The sequence below is a fragment of the Acanthopagrus latus genome, chromosome 9 (genome assembly GCF_904848185.1).
Source record: "Acanthopagrus latus isolate v.2019 chromosome 9, fAcaLat1.1, whole genome shotgun sequence".
Taxonomy (NCBI): Eukaryota; Metazoa; Chordata; class Actinopteri; order Spariformes; family Sparidae; genus Acanthopagrus; species Acanthopagrus latus.
Window position 1 is genome coordinate 19825834 of NC_051047.1, and position 18723 is coordinate 19844556.

The following is an 18723-nucleotide window of genomic DNA, read 5'->3' on the forward strand; positions in this document are numbered from 1 at the left end:
GAAAACTTGTACTTGTTGTATTTCACAGTGATCAAAGTTGCCATGACACTAAAATAATAAATCTTCATGATACTGCAGATGATACTGATAAATACAATATGAGCCACACAGTGTGGGTAAGGTTTGCTGTAACGGGTCACATCCCTGCGCCTTTTGCACCGACATCTTCAGCTTTATCACCGAATCATCACTTTCATTAATCCCTCATTACGTCACGCTGATCTGCACACCATTAACTCCAAAACTCTGTGTGTGCAAGGTGTGGCAAGCTCGCATTGCCAGGTAAGCACATTCTCAAATCAATTTAGATTTTGTCGAAGTCTTAGATTATGCACGGCGTCGGCATATCCGCGTGGTTTGCACCGTTAACGGGTCTGCAGTAGGCGATGGATGAAGATGACAAAGGCACTGATGGTTAAAGCCAAAGCAAAGCAGTACGGCAGCTATGTACAGGCTTGATCATGTGCTTTCATTCAGCTGTATTACAATAATCACACTAACCCTGAAGCCATGAGCTCGCTCTCAGACAAACTCCGGTTTTGTTGATGCATCTCAGGCTGCACAGATTCCACATCCCCCCCTCCAGGTGAGTGAAACACATGAAACTGATCTGGACACTCGCAGTCAATGCCAAGTCAATGAGCAGCACTCCTCCCACGTTGTTCCGTATCATCATGCAGATCCGAGATTGTTAGTTTTAACCCACCGGCTTTTCATCTACAAAAGACTGTCTGATTAGAGTCTCTCAAGTTTGCTGCAAGAATGTTTCTGATGTGTCGCCCGCAACCGAGGAGCCGATCCGTCTCTGATTGCTTTCAGTGACATACACAATTACCCAGCTGCTTCCTGTGATTAAAGCAACTCTCCTGTTTCTAGGCCATTTCCTCTCCTCCTCCTCTTCTTCCTCTTCCTTCTCCTCCTTTTTTCCCCTTTCTGTAGTCATCCACCTGTCCACCCCCTCTCACCGCTTATTTCCGAGACAGCGTTATGAAACCGCGCGATCATTTCTGAAACTGCCCTGTCTGTCCGTAAACGCAGCATTGCTTTAAATGTCAGATTTCATCCTGGTTTCATTTACAGAAATACACATGTATAGCAAACACACACACACACACACACACACACACACACACACACACACACACACACACACTGAATGAAAATAAGGGGCTAACTTGAACTTTTCAGTCAACTTAAAGAGGCTCCGTCAAAGTGGAAGCCGGTTGTTACTTTAAGGTTAGCTGCCCTTACTCTCTGTTGGCTGAGAGGTGCATAAAGTCACATCCTTTGGACTTCGGTGGAAAATCCATCTCAAGTCCCTCACAAAGAAATCCACAGTCCAGCAGCGTTAAACAACTCCAGCGATACCTCCACAGGCTTTTACAGGAAATCGAGAGGGATGGGAGAGGTCTCACTTTTCACATCTGCTACATAATGGATTTCAAACTTTTTGTTTTTAATGTACTCCAAGATCTTCTCAAAATAAGGAAAACTGTCAGGCTACCAACTACACCAAACCAGAATATGTAGGAGGCAGAAACCAAGCCTATATTTCCTCCTAATGAAGGAACTCAAAGACCAAAAATTAAATTCAACTTAAAAATGAAGTGCAGATTTGTTGTATTGTAACAGTCACATTTAATCTATCATCAGTCTTAAAAATAAGCCATCAAAACCTTTTTAAAAAGTTGAACTCTTTACTGTAGCTGCAAAGCTAAGAAAGTTAGCATGCACCCCTGTCTGAAGTGGGTCTTTAGCAACATGTGTAAAAGGTTGAAATAAAGTGTTTTTTTTAAATCGATTTGGGATGTTGGGGCATTAGGAGATTTCGGCCTTTATGCTTGGTCTAGACAGACTCCAAGGTATATGTATTAGAAGTCACAGTTCCAGTTCATGTAACTTTAGTTTAGAAAAAGGATTCTGGGCATTTTTTTGATGCAATGCATGCTTTTTGGTGTCATAATAAACTAGTAGCATTTCTTCTTCTTCTTAACGAAGACAATCAGTGGTCAGAAAACGAGACTCCTCGTGGTAGAATAAAATGTAAGGCACATTTGAAACAATATTCATTCTGTTTCTTTCAAAGAGGTGTTGATGCATCTGTGGGGCGGTGCTTTCATGACCTGCATCACGCTGAAGTATGGTTCTACTTTTCAAGCAGTGCAGGGAGAAGGACTTACAAGGCCAAGGTGACAGAAAGAGTCTGGAGTCTGTGTACTTCTTTTGGTGTAAGTACATTCTGACTGAATATCAATAATTGAAGTTAATAACTTGCTATGGTTGGGACGGTGGCTTGAATCAAACATCCAATCGAGGCGAGCGATTCCAGGTTTTTTTTTTTTTTTTAAGTTCTCACAGTGTTCATACACAAGTGCCCAGCTGTCTGTGTGTCCGCATCTCTTCCCAGCGCTCTCTCTTTATCCTCTGCCCACATTTCTTGTCGGCTAATTTACCCTCTTTTTCATCCTGTCACCCACTTCTGTGCTCTCTCGATCCCTTTCTCACTCAATCATCTTCTCGTACTGCGCTTCTCATTTTCTCTGTTCTCTCACCCTCTTCTTTTCCTCCGTCACTTCATCCGTCTCTGTCCGGCTCTTCTCTCAGCTCTCCACATTCACAGCATCTCTCTCTCTCTCTCTCTCTCTCTCTCTTTCTCTCTCTCTCTCTCTCTGTCTCTCTCTCTGTCTCTCTCTCTCTTTCTCTCTGTCTCTCTCTCTGTCTATTTACCTCTCAGGCTTACTCCCTCATTTCACTTCTCTTCTGTTCACTTAACCTTCCACATCCTCATCCAGCTGCTACTTGTCCTCCAGCTGCCTCCGGCTCTTTTCTCTCCTTTCTGACCCAGTCACCTACTTTGGGGGTGGCACCCAAGTCTCCCTTGAGCAAGGCAGCACTTGGGCAATTACGCCTTTTGTGAGATGTTTGGGAAAAGAGTGAATATGTGGTAGATTGGGGAAAATCAGGAGGTTTTTTTCTTAGGTGCAGCTTGTGGGAGGTTGTGATTTCTCCCGTTTCAGCATGCTGTTGATGGACCTCACAGTTTCTATTGAGACCCCTCTGGTGAATGTGAACCTTTCCGTCACTAAAGCTCACAGTGAACCTCTAAGTCTGCCAGATCACGCCAGCGCCACATTCCTGGTGCCGACTCCGGCGACCGCAAATGCACACATAATTTCCCCTGACTCTTTCCTTCCCATTTCTCCAAATATGAGGGGATTTACTCCAGGCCAAGACACTCCCCTGCTGTTAATCCTTATTCTTTATAATTCTCCACACACAGAGTGTCAGTCTGTGTGCGTGTGTGTGTGCGTTTGGAAGATTGATGCTCATGCATACATCAGATGAGCTTCGCTGTATGAATCACAAAATATTGAAAAGGTTACGCCTGACAGGAAATTATCATAGGCTTTAGCTTTTCTACGCCACCCGTGCATATGTACAGTGCTGTTTGTGTGTGTGTGTGTGTGTGTGTGTGTGTGTGTGTGCGTGTGCATGCGTGTGTTCCCATGCCGGCCCATCATAGGCACGGCAAATCACATATTAACCTCACCGGCACAAAGCATTTACCAAAACGGCCATCTGCATTTTAATGACAAAGTCTAATCTATCTATGGCGAGCGTCCATTAATACAGGAGACTCTAAATATTCCTCACAACACACAGAAAAATTCACATCTCTCATTTCTGCTGATGGCGACGCTATGCTAATGGCGTACGAATTTCCTGTGCTTCCTCCCCAGACAATCCAATCACGGAGAGAGGTTTACATCGATGTGTCTCGGAATGCGTATGTGCGGTGGAGTTTGTATGTATGCATATCACTGCAGTCGCAGGAAAACCGGAAAAGCAGGAAAAGCAAGTTTGCCTTTCCTGAGAGGGTTTGCATGATTATCTATGAGGTGAGTGAATACGCTGACCTCATCAACACTTTAATGTGTTTTATTTAAAAAAGGTTTAATGACTTCATCCTGTGTTCAGAGTCATCTTACAGCTGCTGGCGTGTGCAGGACTTTAACAGTGTTGTTACAAGTAGCAGTCATACTTGAGTTAAACTAAAGATACTGAAAAGTCAACCATACAAATAGTATTTGGGTAAAAGTATCTGATATTAAATGTTCTTAGGTATCAAAAGTATAAGTAAAAGTATACACACACTTACATGTATATTACACTGTATACTACACTATACTGAGTTGTCAGATTCAACATATTTCTGATCATCAGAATCTGTGTTTTTTGGCTCTGATGCCACATTTAATCTGTAAAGTAACTAGTAACTGAAGTAACTGAATAAATATAGTGTAGTAAAAGTGTAATGTTCCTGGAAAATGTAGCGGAGTGAAAGTATGAAGCATGATAGATCTGAAGTACTTTATATGTACATTTACTCAAATGTTTGTATATGTATGTGTACAGTATATGTACTTAAGTACATTTAATATCAATCAGTTCAAGACTTTTTTCAAGTATATGGATGATTTAGCAATATCTTTAGATTAGCTAGCTCAAGTATGACTTTTGAGTTTTACAGCAACAGTTTTGTTTAAATAAATGTTTTTCACATTAATTGCACAGAATGATTAAGATGGAAAAAAGGTGCCTCCATCTGCAGGCACACTGTGGATGTTCTAGCAGTTTGGGTGACAGAGTGGGAAAGTTGTCCTTGTTATGAACAGGTTTCACTGGACTGTTACGTCTACATTTGAGCAGCTGTGTGTCTGTTTTTACATCACATGGTTTCGTGTAGTTTGACTCACTGGTCTGGTTCATTTCCCCCCTCAAATGCTGGTGTTCACACCAGCGACTGTCCAGCAACAAGCCGGTTCCTCTGAAGTAAGGGAGCGCTGACCGGGGAGGTGGCTGAATTCTTTCTCTAGCTGAAACAATGCTGGGAGAAGGTGTCTAATTTAGGATTTGCGGTATAAAACTAAGCTCATCACTGCCTTTCCATATGCCTATACAGTTCCACTGGTGTTGATAGTATTATAATACTTTAATCCATATAGTACTCTTGTAAAGCACAGCTGTGAGATTTTATTGCAAGATTAAGATTTCTGTTTCTCCCTTTCCTGTAACTTCGCCACACAGCAAACAATCTCTATCCACTGGCTTACTCAAGATCTGACCAAAGAGAGACATTCAAAAATGATTTAACACTGGCACTTCCTGAAAATTAACATAATAATAATAATAACAATCATAAAAAGAATCTGTAAATAATTATATGTAAACTCTATATGGAAAAAAGTGCAATATGGTAAAAACAAAAATAAGAATATTAAAAGCTGGAAACAATGACTTTCAAGTGGAGTAATTGGTGCTGTGTGGGCAATCTGTATGCGTGCATCATCCGCCTCCATCCACAACAGAAACAGCAGGTCTTATATGTTAATCAACACCTCAGTCCCAAATCCTTTGAAATTAGCTCCTAGCTGAGGTGTGAAAGTAAGAAGTTAGACTGTACGGTGTGTAACATTCTTACACAAAGAATCAAGGTTGGAAATGTGGAGACCAGAGTTATCCAGTACACTGTATCATTAAAAAAAAAAGCAGCAACAAGAATGAATTGGAGATGAAAGAACCTGAACCAACACAACAAAACATAAACTGGTACTTGTAGTCGACAAAACTGTAACACAGCATCTGGCCAAAAACAACAAGGACGGAATGTTTGACACAAGGACAAGAACAATTCTGCTCGTGGGAAGCAGTTCTGTATGCAGAGGAAGTGTCGAGGATGTACAGGAACCATAGCCCTAGGTGAGTCGAGCGGTCGGCTCTTCAGTGGTTCTTAATGATCTCAGCAACGAGCACTCTGGGGCAAAGCTGCACTTCTTCACAATAGAGGGAGATTGAGTCACTGAGTTCAGTGGTGCGATGGTTCCACATCCAGTTTGTTTTGTAACATACAAAAACTGAGAAGGTGAAGGGCTTCACTCACGAAATGTCAAACATGCCTTTTCACCTGTTAAAATCACAATTTATTGTGTAAACGGAGTGTGTTCTCATGAAATTGGCTATTTTTGCATGTAAAATATGTTTTTTATGTGAAAGAAAGTAAATAATGTCACAGTGATTGGCTTTTCTCATGTATGAAGAATGATTTCCACATGTTAATGTCATACAATCACAAGTGATTGGCTTTGTGTGGATTTAATTTCAACACATGGACACTGATAATGTGAAATGTGCACCTTTCTCAAGAGATCGGGGTTTTTCTTTATGTATGACTTCTCATAATAAAAACAGATCTACCATATGTTCATGTGTGATAGTGTTGAACTGGCTCAAGAAGGATTTGTTTGGTCACTGCATTTAAGAAAGACATATTTACAGATTTAGTTGCTAATAACTTCTCTGAATAAGATTTTACATTCAAAACATATAAAGAGCTTAAAGAGCACAATGTGTTAAGTTTACTTTTGTACTATTTCCAAGAGGTATTGGCAACTGGGTTGTTTCTGTACTACCAACACAGGAGTGTGAGTTTATTGTTTCATTTAGTCTGCGATGAAACTTGAAAGCAGATAGAAATGGTGCCAAGCTGCCAGCCTTACTACATCGCCAGTCAGCCTTCGTTGTCCCGGAAGATTTCGTGCCCGTCGGCAATCGTGACTGCAAAATGACATGTTAAAACAAAAAGCATGTCTATTTTTAACCATGGTATTTTTACTTACACTAAAGAAAAGGATCTACAACCCCCACTAGCCATGTAAATTAAACACACACACAAATTTACAACCAGGTATGTGATCAACAACCCTCAATCGAATGGCACCTGAATGACACTAACCAAACTCCGGTTTCTGTCAAGGTGATATTGGTGAAATACATCATCAGGCTGTTTATGGCTGGCTGATGGCCAGGAATTTCCTTCCCCCCTTGAGCATTTTAAAGAGCTGCAGCTGGGTGTATTAGTGATGAAATGGGTCTTGTGTACAGCTCGGGGACCTGCCATGACTATGTGCTAAACTGGGCATCCTAATGAAATAAAAAGGCTGCGTGTACCATTGAGTTACCTGTAAAGGCTTGAGCTGTCCCCAGTGACAGAGAATAATGCATTTAATGTGTTTTGGCTGTATGAGAAAATGTATTTCTCCCAGACTCCCACAGCAACACGGGGATGGAGGGGAAGAAGGGAGGAGAGAAGGAAGAAGAAAGAAAAATGTTTGGAAAGAGGGGAGAGAGAGAGAGAGAGAGAGAGAGAGAGAGAGACACTGAATAGAAAAAAGAGGGGGAAGAGTCAGGGGACGATAGGAGAGGGAGGAGGTAGAAAAACAGAAAGCACAGTGTTTGCAAATCACAAATTAAAAGCATAAACGTTTCTCGCATCAAACCACGTCCCGGAGGAAATACCGGGCCTTTCAGCATAGAAAAAAAAAAAAAAAAAAAAAACCTTATTCGGAGCAGATAGGTAGGTAGAGACAGCCTCTCTCCTTGGCTTAGAGCTGCAGTTAAGCTAAACAATGAAAGCACTAGAGGAATATTAACTGTAATGTTATTCTGACACAAATACAGGCCCTGTCGTTCTCTACTGCATCTCAGGGTACATACCACAACGACAGGAAAGATTGGGTAGTTAGCAAAGTACGCAAACTTTCACTTTACAAAAGGACTCAAAGAATACAGTGAAAGACGAGACTGGATTATGGTTATGAATTTTAGAGAATAGTTCCTGACTTGAAATAGGGGGTCCAAGGATTAAAGTGTGACACATTTCACTGGAGTCATGCTGATCAACTAGAATGGCACTCAGTAAAGCGCATACCTCCGCCAAGGCCCAGCAGTTCACCCTGTGTTACCCTATTGTACTCATTCATAGACTCTCACTCATGCCTCTCACAATGTTAAAGAAACAATCTAGCTGTCCCTTTATCTGGATCAAAAGTTACTGGGATCTATTCTGGGCCAAACAAACATTCACCCCCTCACACAAACATTGCTCCACACTGCTGATAGTGGTTAAAAACTCCCCGGGGTACCCTTTAAAAATCTGCGATGGTTCCTTAACACTTCTGTAGTCTGTGCTGCAGATCCAGGGAAACAATTAATTATCCTTCAGGGTTCATGAGTCATGAAATCAAACATGAAATGCTCTTGCCATATGGTAGCGCTGTTCCTGCCAAAAATAATGAGGTGCTCGCTGGCTCTTGGCCTAACTTCCATCAGTCTTCACTAAAAATCTGTTTAGCATTTCAGTTATTCTGCCGGCACAAGGAGATGAGAGAGGTGGCGATGTGTTCGTGTTCATCACTCAGCAGCGGTGTTATGACGGACTGAACCGGACTGTCTGTGTGAATCCAACAACATCTTCTCCCATATGTACAGATGTGGCATGTTGATAACACATGTATGGACACCTCAGATGATTAAGATAGTGGTGTGAAAGAGCCGGAAAAGATTACAAACTCAGAGAGGTTTGAAGGTAAAAGAGCTTAGACTTACCTCACCTGATGTTAAAATACATTCAGTTACTGTAAGTAACTGTAAACATCAAGAGAAATTCAAATAATCCACACTCACCACCCTGATCAGTGCTGACGGTGATGATGGCCACTTGGCGAGGGAAGGAGCTCATGTCAGAAACTCCGTTTAGGGACTCGATCTCAAAGGTGTAGTTGGCGTGCGCTGAGAACTCCATGACGGTGACGGTGGCGTTGGTCAGGCCCAGAGGTCGCGGCAGGAAACGGAGATCCTCCTCGCAGAGCTGGCAGTGGTTGGGCTCGGGGCCGCAGCGCTTGCACTGGACGTTGTAGGTGAGATCGCGGCGGCCTCCGGTGTCGCTGGGCGGCAACCACTCCAGCATCAGACAGGTGTCGTTCAGGTTGAACATCGGGTTGCGGGGAGGAGACGGAGGGCCTGAAACGAACGAATACATAAATCATTTTGTAACTTTTAGCTGACTTCATGAAGGGAAGGTTCATGTGTGATTGTTGGTGTTGACTTTGCACCAGACATCAGGCTTCAACCTCAGGTCACAGGCTTGGAGTCTGACGCTTATCCATGTATCATTAACTCAGTGCCTATTAGCAATATCTTGAAAAGGATTCTTAAGACAGCAGTGGTTGTCTTTTCCAACAGGCCCAAGTTTTTTTGACCCAACTGAAGCTCTGCCAAAGGATAAATGAGGAAAATGTTTTCTTTCACAATCTGCCTTTATTGATAGCTCTACACTGATGTGCCCTCACCTTGTAATTTTCTGCTTTCCAATGCTTCAAAAGTTCAGACACAAAATTCTCAATCTAAAATTGAAATTCAGGCATCCTGTCTTGCAGACCTGCTTTTCTACAACCTCCCTGCTCCCCAGTGGCACCGAGCCTATAAGTTTTCATCAGTCACTGTATTTTATCCATAAGGGCATCCAAGACGGGCACTTTCCAAAGTCTACCACAGTCGGTTGATCTATAGCTAAAGAATTTACAACTGAGTTTCACACAGTTAATTGCAAATTGTTACGTCGAGGCGCGCTCCGCAGTTCTGGAAAAGAAAACTTCAAACTCAGAAAGTTTTAAATAACAGTATTAATTAGGTCATCGTTCAGACTCAGAGAGAGTTATTTGATGTATTTCCATAACTGAATAAATAAGCCGTGCTCAGAGGGGAATAAGATCCCCAGAGTGCTGTTTGAAGCTAGGAAGGTGGCTACTTAGAAGGGTCCAGCAAATACAAACAAAGAAAAACAGTATGAAATTGTTCTGTGCTTTGAGGAAAGTTTGTTTACTCAGTTGATTTTGTCATGACACTACAACACTACGTAGTGCACCCATACTTTTCCCGGGTGTATTGTTCTTGGTGCCACAAAGAAAAACCAAATTGCTTTCCGTAACAGGGTAACAACTTTGAGTTTACTTATTACTTTGGTCTATAATGGAGATGTGAATGCAGATGGAAAAGGCCTTGATATTTTCCCAGGAGACTTTGTGCCCGGTTGCTGACAGAATCGGGCGGTGAAAACGAGGTTTAAAAGGGAGCCAATCCAAACGTGGACGGTGTCGTTATTCTATAGCAACGCACGACCCAAAAAACTTTTAAATATCACACATTACCGCTGTTCCACATAACTCCTCCATAGCATATTCCTTGCTAGCACAGTTGTTTCACCTCCCTTAAATTTCACTTTTGTGCTTTGTGGATGGTGTGTGTTTGTTTTGCTGAAGCAGGCAGCCAGCTGTCAACAGGGTGGAGTTAAAAGGCCTGAGGGATTTGAACACTCCCGTCCTGCCAAGCTCACTGTCTGCCTAGACAATGGGATGTTTCCCCTCTCCTTCACCATCCCTCCATCCCGCTCCCTGCATACCTTTGCTAAAAAGAAAAAAAAAACAAAAAAAAACTCTGCAGACACGGAAGCTCCTCCTTCTCCTCCTCATCCTCCACTCCTGTCAGCGTATGTCCATTCTCTCCCTCTTTATCTCCTCCTGCCTCTATCGGCCATTATCTCACCTCCTCTATTCTCTCCATCGAGGAGAATCCACCCACCTCCCCTCCCGCGGAGCAACCCCACTGCCATCAATCAGCCTCTATTCTCCTCTAGGGGGAGATTGGTATCAGCACCCTCCTCCCTTTCTCTCTTCACTGTCTCCTCCATCCAGTCTTTACACCTTCCCTCTCCACCTTTATCTCTGCTCTGTGACATCCCCTCTTTCTCGCTCTCTACCTTTGTCTTCCTCTCAAGCCCCAACTCTTTAATCTCCATTTTCTTCTTTTTTTACTTAGACATCAAGCAAATGGTTTATGCTCTGGCCTACGAGCTCCTGATTAAAATGCATTATGTGGGTAAACAGAGCTCCCAGCTTGTTAGGATAGATGTGATAGTCTACACAGGCGCCCGAGTGGAGCAAACGCATCGCCATTATTCAGTTAGGGGGGAGCGATGCTGCGTTTTTGTTACCCCACTTTATGTCTTATTAAAAGTGAACTGATCACCTCACAGTCCCTGCAGACAGGTGATTATATTTCAGCAGCCTATAACAGTGGTATTCGACTTGTTTCAGCGACAGCCAAAAACAAGCAATTAAAAAAGTCACAGATTTTTCTGACCTCCCGCTGAGTTGCCTCTGTCAAACCCGTCACCGATCGCTTGCTGCAGTGTTCTGCGGCTGTTAATCACAATCTGTCGATCCACACAGGAGTGTGTTTCCAGACGACTGTTTATGAAGGTGAGAAACATGCCACTTAGCTCGACGCTGACTGTGGGCTGAAAAAAACTTTACATAAGAAAAGTGTGGCTCCGTGAGAGTCTCTTGACCGCACGCTGAGAGTGTAAACTGCAACACAGCTTTTCTGTAAAGCTCCAGAATTATTGTGTGACAATATTTCACCTGACATTCCATCCGCATAAAAGGGCGATATAAATGATGACTGGAGTTTCATCTGTTGGGCAAACATATCCTTTAAACTAGCCAAAAGTATGATTGTACCGGCATAGTGATGTTGAATTGATTTGCGTGTCACTCAACAAATCTATTTCCCTAAAACACTGAACATTAAAACTTGTTTTTCAAATACATATAACATTAAATTCTGTTATACAAGTTCTAGTAGAGAATATAATTTATGTATTTCTGTCACATTGTGTCAGTGAGAAAAAAAACAAGACATTAATTAACAAATAATGCATTACATGTGGATAACTCCTTTGTATAATACTTGTCAGATAAAGTTTAGTGTTACAGGATTTGATTATAGTGACGGGACATTTGCAAAGGAGTTGCTGAGTCTTTTAAGTCTAACGTGGTTATTCAGCACTGGCATTTGCATCACTGACTTTAATGTGTGATGATGTAGTGGAGGGTAAACACACATGCATAAGCATAATTCTGCATGTTTTTCACATGCAACATAGGATTTACCCTCTGTGTTTCTTGTCATTCCTCTCCTTGTATCATTTCCTGTCCTGATCCACCCAGTTTTACTCTACAGTGTTCATTATGTGTTCTTGGTTTTGCGCAGCGCCTTCAGTCTAACTAATCCAGGCTACTGCTGGTGGCTGCTTCATGAATTTGTTTTAAATTACAACTTTTTTTTTTCTGTTGTGGGACGCCTGGTCCGCCTTGCCAATTATTAATGTTCCCAAGGTTGCTCCTGCATTTTAACGCATAACCAGGCACCCATGTAGTGTACTCTCCTCCTCCTAGTTGAGCTGAGTTATAACACCTGCACAAGCATTTATACACAGTGCATGCTTGTACAGGGAGGAAACGTGGCCTTTGAACGTGTTTTGAGAAGCCCCTTGAACAAGGCACCGATGAGTCAAATAGTGATGCTAATGGTCGGTGGCCAGCTCAGCCAAAAGCTCAGCCAAAAGTACAAGTATTCGAGGGCCTGGCAGTAAAACTCAACAATCACATCTTAGTTCAGAGCAATCCTCAAAATGCAATATGCTGAGATATACTCAGGCCTGTTTATTGGTCTGGTATCTTTTTTCTTAACATTTAGAGGTTTATAGGAGTTTAAGGGGCTATAGATCTCCTGGTTGTCTTTTGTGGTTAGCATAACTAAACCTTATTTTTTAACATTTCAGGAAATGGGTGAACGATCGAGAGGCACGAGGCCACAGGTTGGGATCCAACCACCACTGCTATTAACCAGTAAATTAATGGATTAACTGCTCCAGTAGCTATCTAACAGTAAGAGACGACTTTTCCACTGCAGAGACTGTAGATTTGATAGTGTGGATTTCAGTGAGTGGGCGTTGCATCATGCGAGTGTAAATTTGGAGATGAAAACCTTGTATGAAGAGCCTTTCTGAAGATTTCCTCTGCAAACACTGCATCCTGCAGCCAACTGTAAACCCCACAGCCTCTCCACCGCGACTTGGCTCCGTCTTGCCATAAAAGACAAATACACTCTTCCGCCCTGTAGAGCTCTCAGTCGTGGCCCCCGTCTATCTCACTGACAGCTAAATGGCTTTTTAATTAAAGGAGAATTAGTCCGGTTAAACTGTAATTTAATGCAAATATGAAGTCGTAATGACAGTCGGTGAATCATCAATGAGGACGAGGCAGCTGAACAAAAGCCGTGTAATTCATCCAGAGGCTCTCTAATGTACAGTTTCGCGCCAGATAAGTCCTGGAGACGAGACGGGGTTTAAAGGCGCGGCGGGTTCTGAGAGACGGCTGAAGTAATCCACCGGGCTCCAGAGATAAAGCAATAACTCTACCACGCTGGGTGAAGGCCCTGTACATCTATGTGGTTAATGAGTGAGCCTTGTTCGCTCCCATACTCACGTGTACAAGCCATGGTCGGAGGATCCTTCTCGGCCCTGAAGAAGCCCTTCTCACAGCGGCAGATAGCAGCTCCCTCTCCGTAGCTGAAGCTGTGCGGAGGACACTTTGAGCACTTGATGTTTCCAGCGTACGCCTTGTAGAAACCCGGGTGGCACGCTGGGGATGACAGAGAGACAGTATGACAGGATATGAGAAGCGGGCGCACAGGTAAAAATATCACACTGAAAACACATACGCATGATGTACACGAGGACGCAGGGGAAACATTCATCGCCGCCATAACGTCAATCAGCGGGAGGCGTTCGAGTCATCTGCCAACGATATTCATGAGTTTAGCATCATCAGTTATGCTAACTATGTCTGGTGTTTATCAGAAATTCATATCTCAGAGCATTAGCGACTTTTAACACGTTCATTAAAATCAGGTTTTCTTTCAAATATGGAAATAGATGCAGCAAGGTTCACTCAAATATAATGAGACCATCTGCTCTGCCGAGAACTTTTACACAAAGTATTCAGAAGTATGATTTAGAGCTTGACGGACACACGCTGTATATTCATGACCTCACTTGTGTGTGTGTTCTCTATGAAGGGGTTCATGCTTCCTTTTCTCAGGTGGAATCAAAACACAATGCAACACATTTTTCAGGGTTAATATTGAGGATACTGATGATGAGGTGTATCGCTTAATAAATAATCAAAGCTGAGGGGTAATGTAATGAAAAGCTGAAGGGTTTTACATTTATGTATTTGTCGTAGTTTTATAGACTGTTGGATCTTTACTGTGGTTCAATGGTTTATTCATAAAAGTACATTTTAAACTGTTTTATGAATTCCAAGTTTCATTTGAAAAGAGAACATGAGTAGATGTTTTTTTTTTTTTTTTTTTAAATCTTTTTGATTTATATTTTGGATTTCCAGTCTTCCAAGGCTTCAATAGAAAAACAAAACAAAACAAAAAAAACATAGCATCAGAGAATTCTGAAAAATTGCTTCAGAAGAAACGACGATGCTCACAGAATTTGGCCGAACAAACACAAAAAATGAAATAAGCTTTTTTCTCAGAGGACATTTTAAATGTTGCAGAAGGAAAAATACAGACTTAAATGTTCAAATAAATGGTGGTTTAATAGCTTTTCCTTCTATAAAACTTTGTGATAAAAGGCCTTTGAAACATTCAGGGACATTATGTAGAAATTGGCATCACAGTTTGTGAGTGTAACAAAAAAAACAACACATTTTGTCATGTGTTGATGACACTGATGCTACACAGTGTAGAAACAAGTGACACATCGCTGTTTACTGATGCCGATTATGTTCTTATGTAATTTAGAGCAAAAAAACTTTTACTTTGTCATTGTCCGGGATGCATCGTGGGTCGCAATCTCAATCACAATCCACTGCAACAGCATCAATATGATTATAAACAGCCGTCTGATACATAATATAATACATACATACATATAATGCAAATAACTCTGATCTGTCGAGATGCGTGACGCTGTGAATGAACTCTGCCTGCAGTCAGGACGAGAGGCCAGTAACAGTGGAAACACCTGCGTATGAGTGCCACGTGCCAAATCTGCCCTGTATAAACAAATAGCTAAATATAAAGCACATTGAAATGGGACCGCAAATACACTCTGCACCTGTAGAGGCTGCATGAGACAAACAGACATGTATGCACACAAGGCATTTTACGGCTGTATTCTTTTTTTTAAAAAAAAAAGACTGACTGGCCTATGAGGGGAAGAAAATACCGTTCTGACCACTTTTTCATTTTCTTTTGTTTCTCTCTACTTTTAAGCAGAAGTTTTGTCTTTCTATCAGTTTATATTTCCACTGAATGTCACTTTGTTTAGCCTGAGGCCAAATTACTAAACATATGTTTATCACATCTTATTCAAAGAAGACATTTTTAACAAAGCCAACGTGTAAAATTATTTGTCACGCCTGGGAGTTTCACACTGTGACAAGTCAAAGTATCAGCTGTGAAAGGAACATATCAATTTAGAAAGATTATCATAACATTTAAAGTGAGAAAGAAAAGTCAGAAAGAATATGTCTGAAGCTATGAATCTCTGCATTCCCTCCTAAGAGAGAGAGAGAGAGCACTTTTTGAACACGTTGGTTTTGGTGCATGGAAAATGTTGCCAGAATGAGTCTGTTTTTGTTCTAATCCAGCGCTGACTGCTGAACTTATTCCAGGAGCTGTGTGTATGAAAGCGTGTAATGAAGAGGCTTGCTGTCGGATTCGCATTTGCACAAAAACACACAAACTGCCATCAAATCCAAGTTCTGTGTATTAAAATTCACGGAATGAGGAGGAAACGTCGGCCAAGAATGTGTGCGTTGTGAATTTCGCACCGCCATAGCATGAAAATGTGTAACGTCTGCTTTGGCTGAGGGAGATAGCAGACGGGAGCGTCTCCTTCAGTGTGGGGGCGTGATTGATAAATTATGACATGTTTAAAATGCTTCAAACAGACTCAGGCATGAACAGCTTCTTTTATATATATATACATAAAAAAAACCTCTGCATCTTAAAGGGGTTCGCAAAGACACCACACTCCTAACGGACATTTATCAGCATTTTCTCAACCTCTTCAGCACGTCTATGTCGAAGAGATGTGCGAAAAATCCTCCGGCCTGGCGAGATTTCCGTTACTGCCGGTTGTCACCGAGCGCATCGATTTAACAAGGTAACACAAGCTGAGCCATTTGAAGGGATTCACCTTGAAGCACCGAGTGCCTTTGTGTGTCTCCATTGCTGCCTGTGATAAATGGAGCTGTAGGGAGGACAAGGAAGCGCCCGAAAGCACGACTGCTCCGATCAAATGGGGACAATTAGGACGGAGGCAAAGAGGTTAAGACACACACGCGCGCACACACCGGAACACACACGCGGCATGCGAGCCGAATTGAATGACTTCTCGTTTATCTGGATGTGGATTTTTTGTTAAATCACATTTTTTTTGTATTGAGGACCAATATTAGACAGTCCTAAATATCGACCATCGATGACTTTAACCTAAGAATATTCAAACTGATATTGGCGTTGACGTACACACATGCCGCAGCACACAGAGTATCTGTATCAGCATGATAAGTGGCACCCCCTATGGCGTGCCAAGGCTGCCTCCGTCATTAACCTCTGATACCGGCGTGTCCTTGAGTTAAAAACCGTCAGTCAACTCCCCCCCTCCCACCCCCGCTGGACCCTGTTTTAGACTCTGTCAACCTAATGATGCCTCCGTCCGACCTTCGCTGAACTGAGGGGGATGTTCCTTTTCGAACCTTTGTGGCACCCTGCTGCAATCTGTCTGGCCAGGCTCTGTTCCAAGGCCACAGTGGAGCTGTTCAATGGCTGACCATGCATCACCCGAGGATGGACACACACACACACACACACACACACACACACACACACACACACACACACACACACACACACACGCATACGCACAAACTCACACACACACGCAGCGGTGACAAACAGCACATTGAACTGAACTTGACAGCCTGTCAAACGTGAATGAAGCCTGGAGATTTTGACTGGAAAAGAGTATTCACCGCTGATTCATGAAGGACAGGGATTTTTTTTTGCCTTATATAAAAAGCAAGCGAGCAGTTATATGTACTATATAACTTCTGCTGCAGCTGTTGCTGTAAACCTTTATCGTTTCCCCATGTCTAATCCGTACAGATGTAAAAGATTAGGCACTGGATGGAGTTTGCACGCTGGGCTGCTGATGTCCTGGTGACCGATGACAGCCAAAACAAAAAAAGTACAATAGAAGGAGGCAGCAGGACAACTGTGGATGTGTGTGAGCTCCCAGAAATCTCACGGCACGTTAAAAATGAATAAAGTTGAGGTTCACATTCTCTGTAAAGGTGATATCTAGAATGAAAGCACATGAGGCAAGAAATAAAGTTGTTATGAACCTTTGTTATGCAGATGTCTAATGAAAGCAGCTGTATCAATACACGTGGATATTCTCTGGATTATAGTCACAATCAGGGACAAAAACAATTAACATGATTGCTAAACTTGTTTAAAAAATGAAAAACAATAACGAAGAGAGAGCTCCTGTCTGTATCCAGCCTGCATTGACTCTGAGAGAACATACAGGTCTGTTCTCCTGTCAGACAGATGTATGATGGGACCATCTGTTTGTTGATCCTGACACCAGAGCACACGACAGTAAACATGTGGGAGCGCAGAGGAAACCACAGCTGCTGAGTTGACTTTAGAAACTGTTTATCTGACATACCTTCTCGTTTTTTGGGCACGTGAAGCAGCCGGTCTGATCGTAAACATGAGAACACTTCTCCTGCTCACCAGAAAGTTTTCCTGTGTGCACGAGAAACGTTGAAGTTTTTTTTTCCCCCTGTCCCTTTAGGGGCTCTGTAGGTTTCAAACAACATTTGAAAAACTGAACAGCGATGTCTTTTGCCATAAATCATGACCCTCAGTTTCATGTGGGAACTATTTTCTTCATTGAGGACGAGAGGCTAGCTAACTAAGCTAACCAGGCTGGCTGATGTTACTGCTCAGCCGAGAGCACACCATTAATCTTTGCATCCAATGCGAGCACGAGCCTCTCGTCTGTGAGTAGATGCACATTCCCTTCTGTGCAGCGATACAGTGTAGAAAAGGCAGAAAGAAAATAGTTCCTATATGAAACTGCCAAGTGTTTCAAATGCATTTTTGAGGCACTTTGAACACCACGAGTGTGCCAGCTGTGTGTCATATATTTTAGAGAAGACAGACATCTTTACTGCAGATATTCCCCAAACACTGCAACTATCACTGAAACAAACAGATGGATAGATTCCATTTCCGCTAAGAGGAAACATTTATTTTTGATTTTAGGGATTGGGGATTTTTGAAGTGTCCCTTTAAAATGTATTTAGCAAACATTACAACACATTAAGTGTAAATGTAATCCACTATATTCGTAGTTCAGAAAGATAGAGAGATAGACAACAAACATTTTGAGCCGCTCTGCTGTGTGGAGACACCTGACAGTGAAGAGTGAGGATGTGATCGAACACTGCAGACACCTCCGAGGCCAGCAGACGAAAGCCGAGCCGGGGATGAGAGAATAGCATCCTGACCCACTGGCCTTTGGGGCTCTGATCTAACTGGGGGCCCTCAGCCCAAGGTTAATGAGATCTGGAAGTCATCCAGAACATCTCTGAGCCGAGCCGAGCCCTGAGACCCGGAGGCAGCAGCAGCAGCACTGGTTGGGTGAGGCCTGCTGCTTCATACTCACTGGACCTGAACAGCACCAGAGCAACAGGCAGACAGGCCTTGGGCGGTGAAGTAGACCCGTCTCGCTGCCTCTGCCTGTCTCTCCGCTGTCTATACTGTATTGTGTGACCAGCTGCTGGAACTTCTGCTCAGCGTGCCTGTCTGGTTGGATAGCTAAACATGTTGGTTTGGTAAGCAGGTGAGCATATTTGAACACAGGTAGATTCTGAAGTAACAGTA

At 42.6% G+C, this 18723-nt stretch overlaps 1 protein-coding gene across 1 annotated transcript in view; it reads right to left on the reverse strand.

Annotated features, from left to right (window-relative positions):
* The window catches only part of epha6 (eph receptor A6), a 176402-nt gene that overhangs the window by 66985 nt on the left and 90694 nt on the right, over positions 1 to 18723 (reverse strand). Inside the window, exons 4-5 of the mRNA XM_037109449.1 lie at positions 13227 to 13382; positions 8524 to 8859 (exon numbers count right to left, since the gene is read on the reverse strand). Coding sequence (XP_036965344.1) covers positions 8524 to 8859; positions 13227 to 13382 — 492 coding nt within the window. The remainder of the gene's footprint in view (positions 1 to 8523; positions 8860 to 13226; positions 13383 to 18723) is intronic.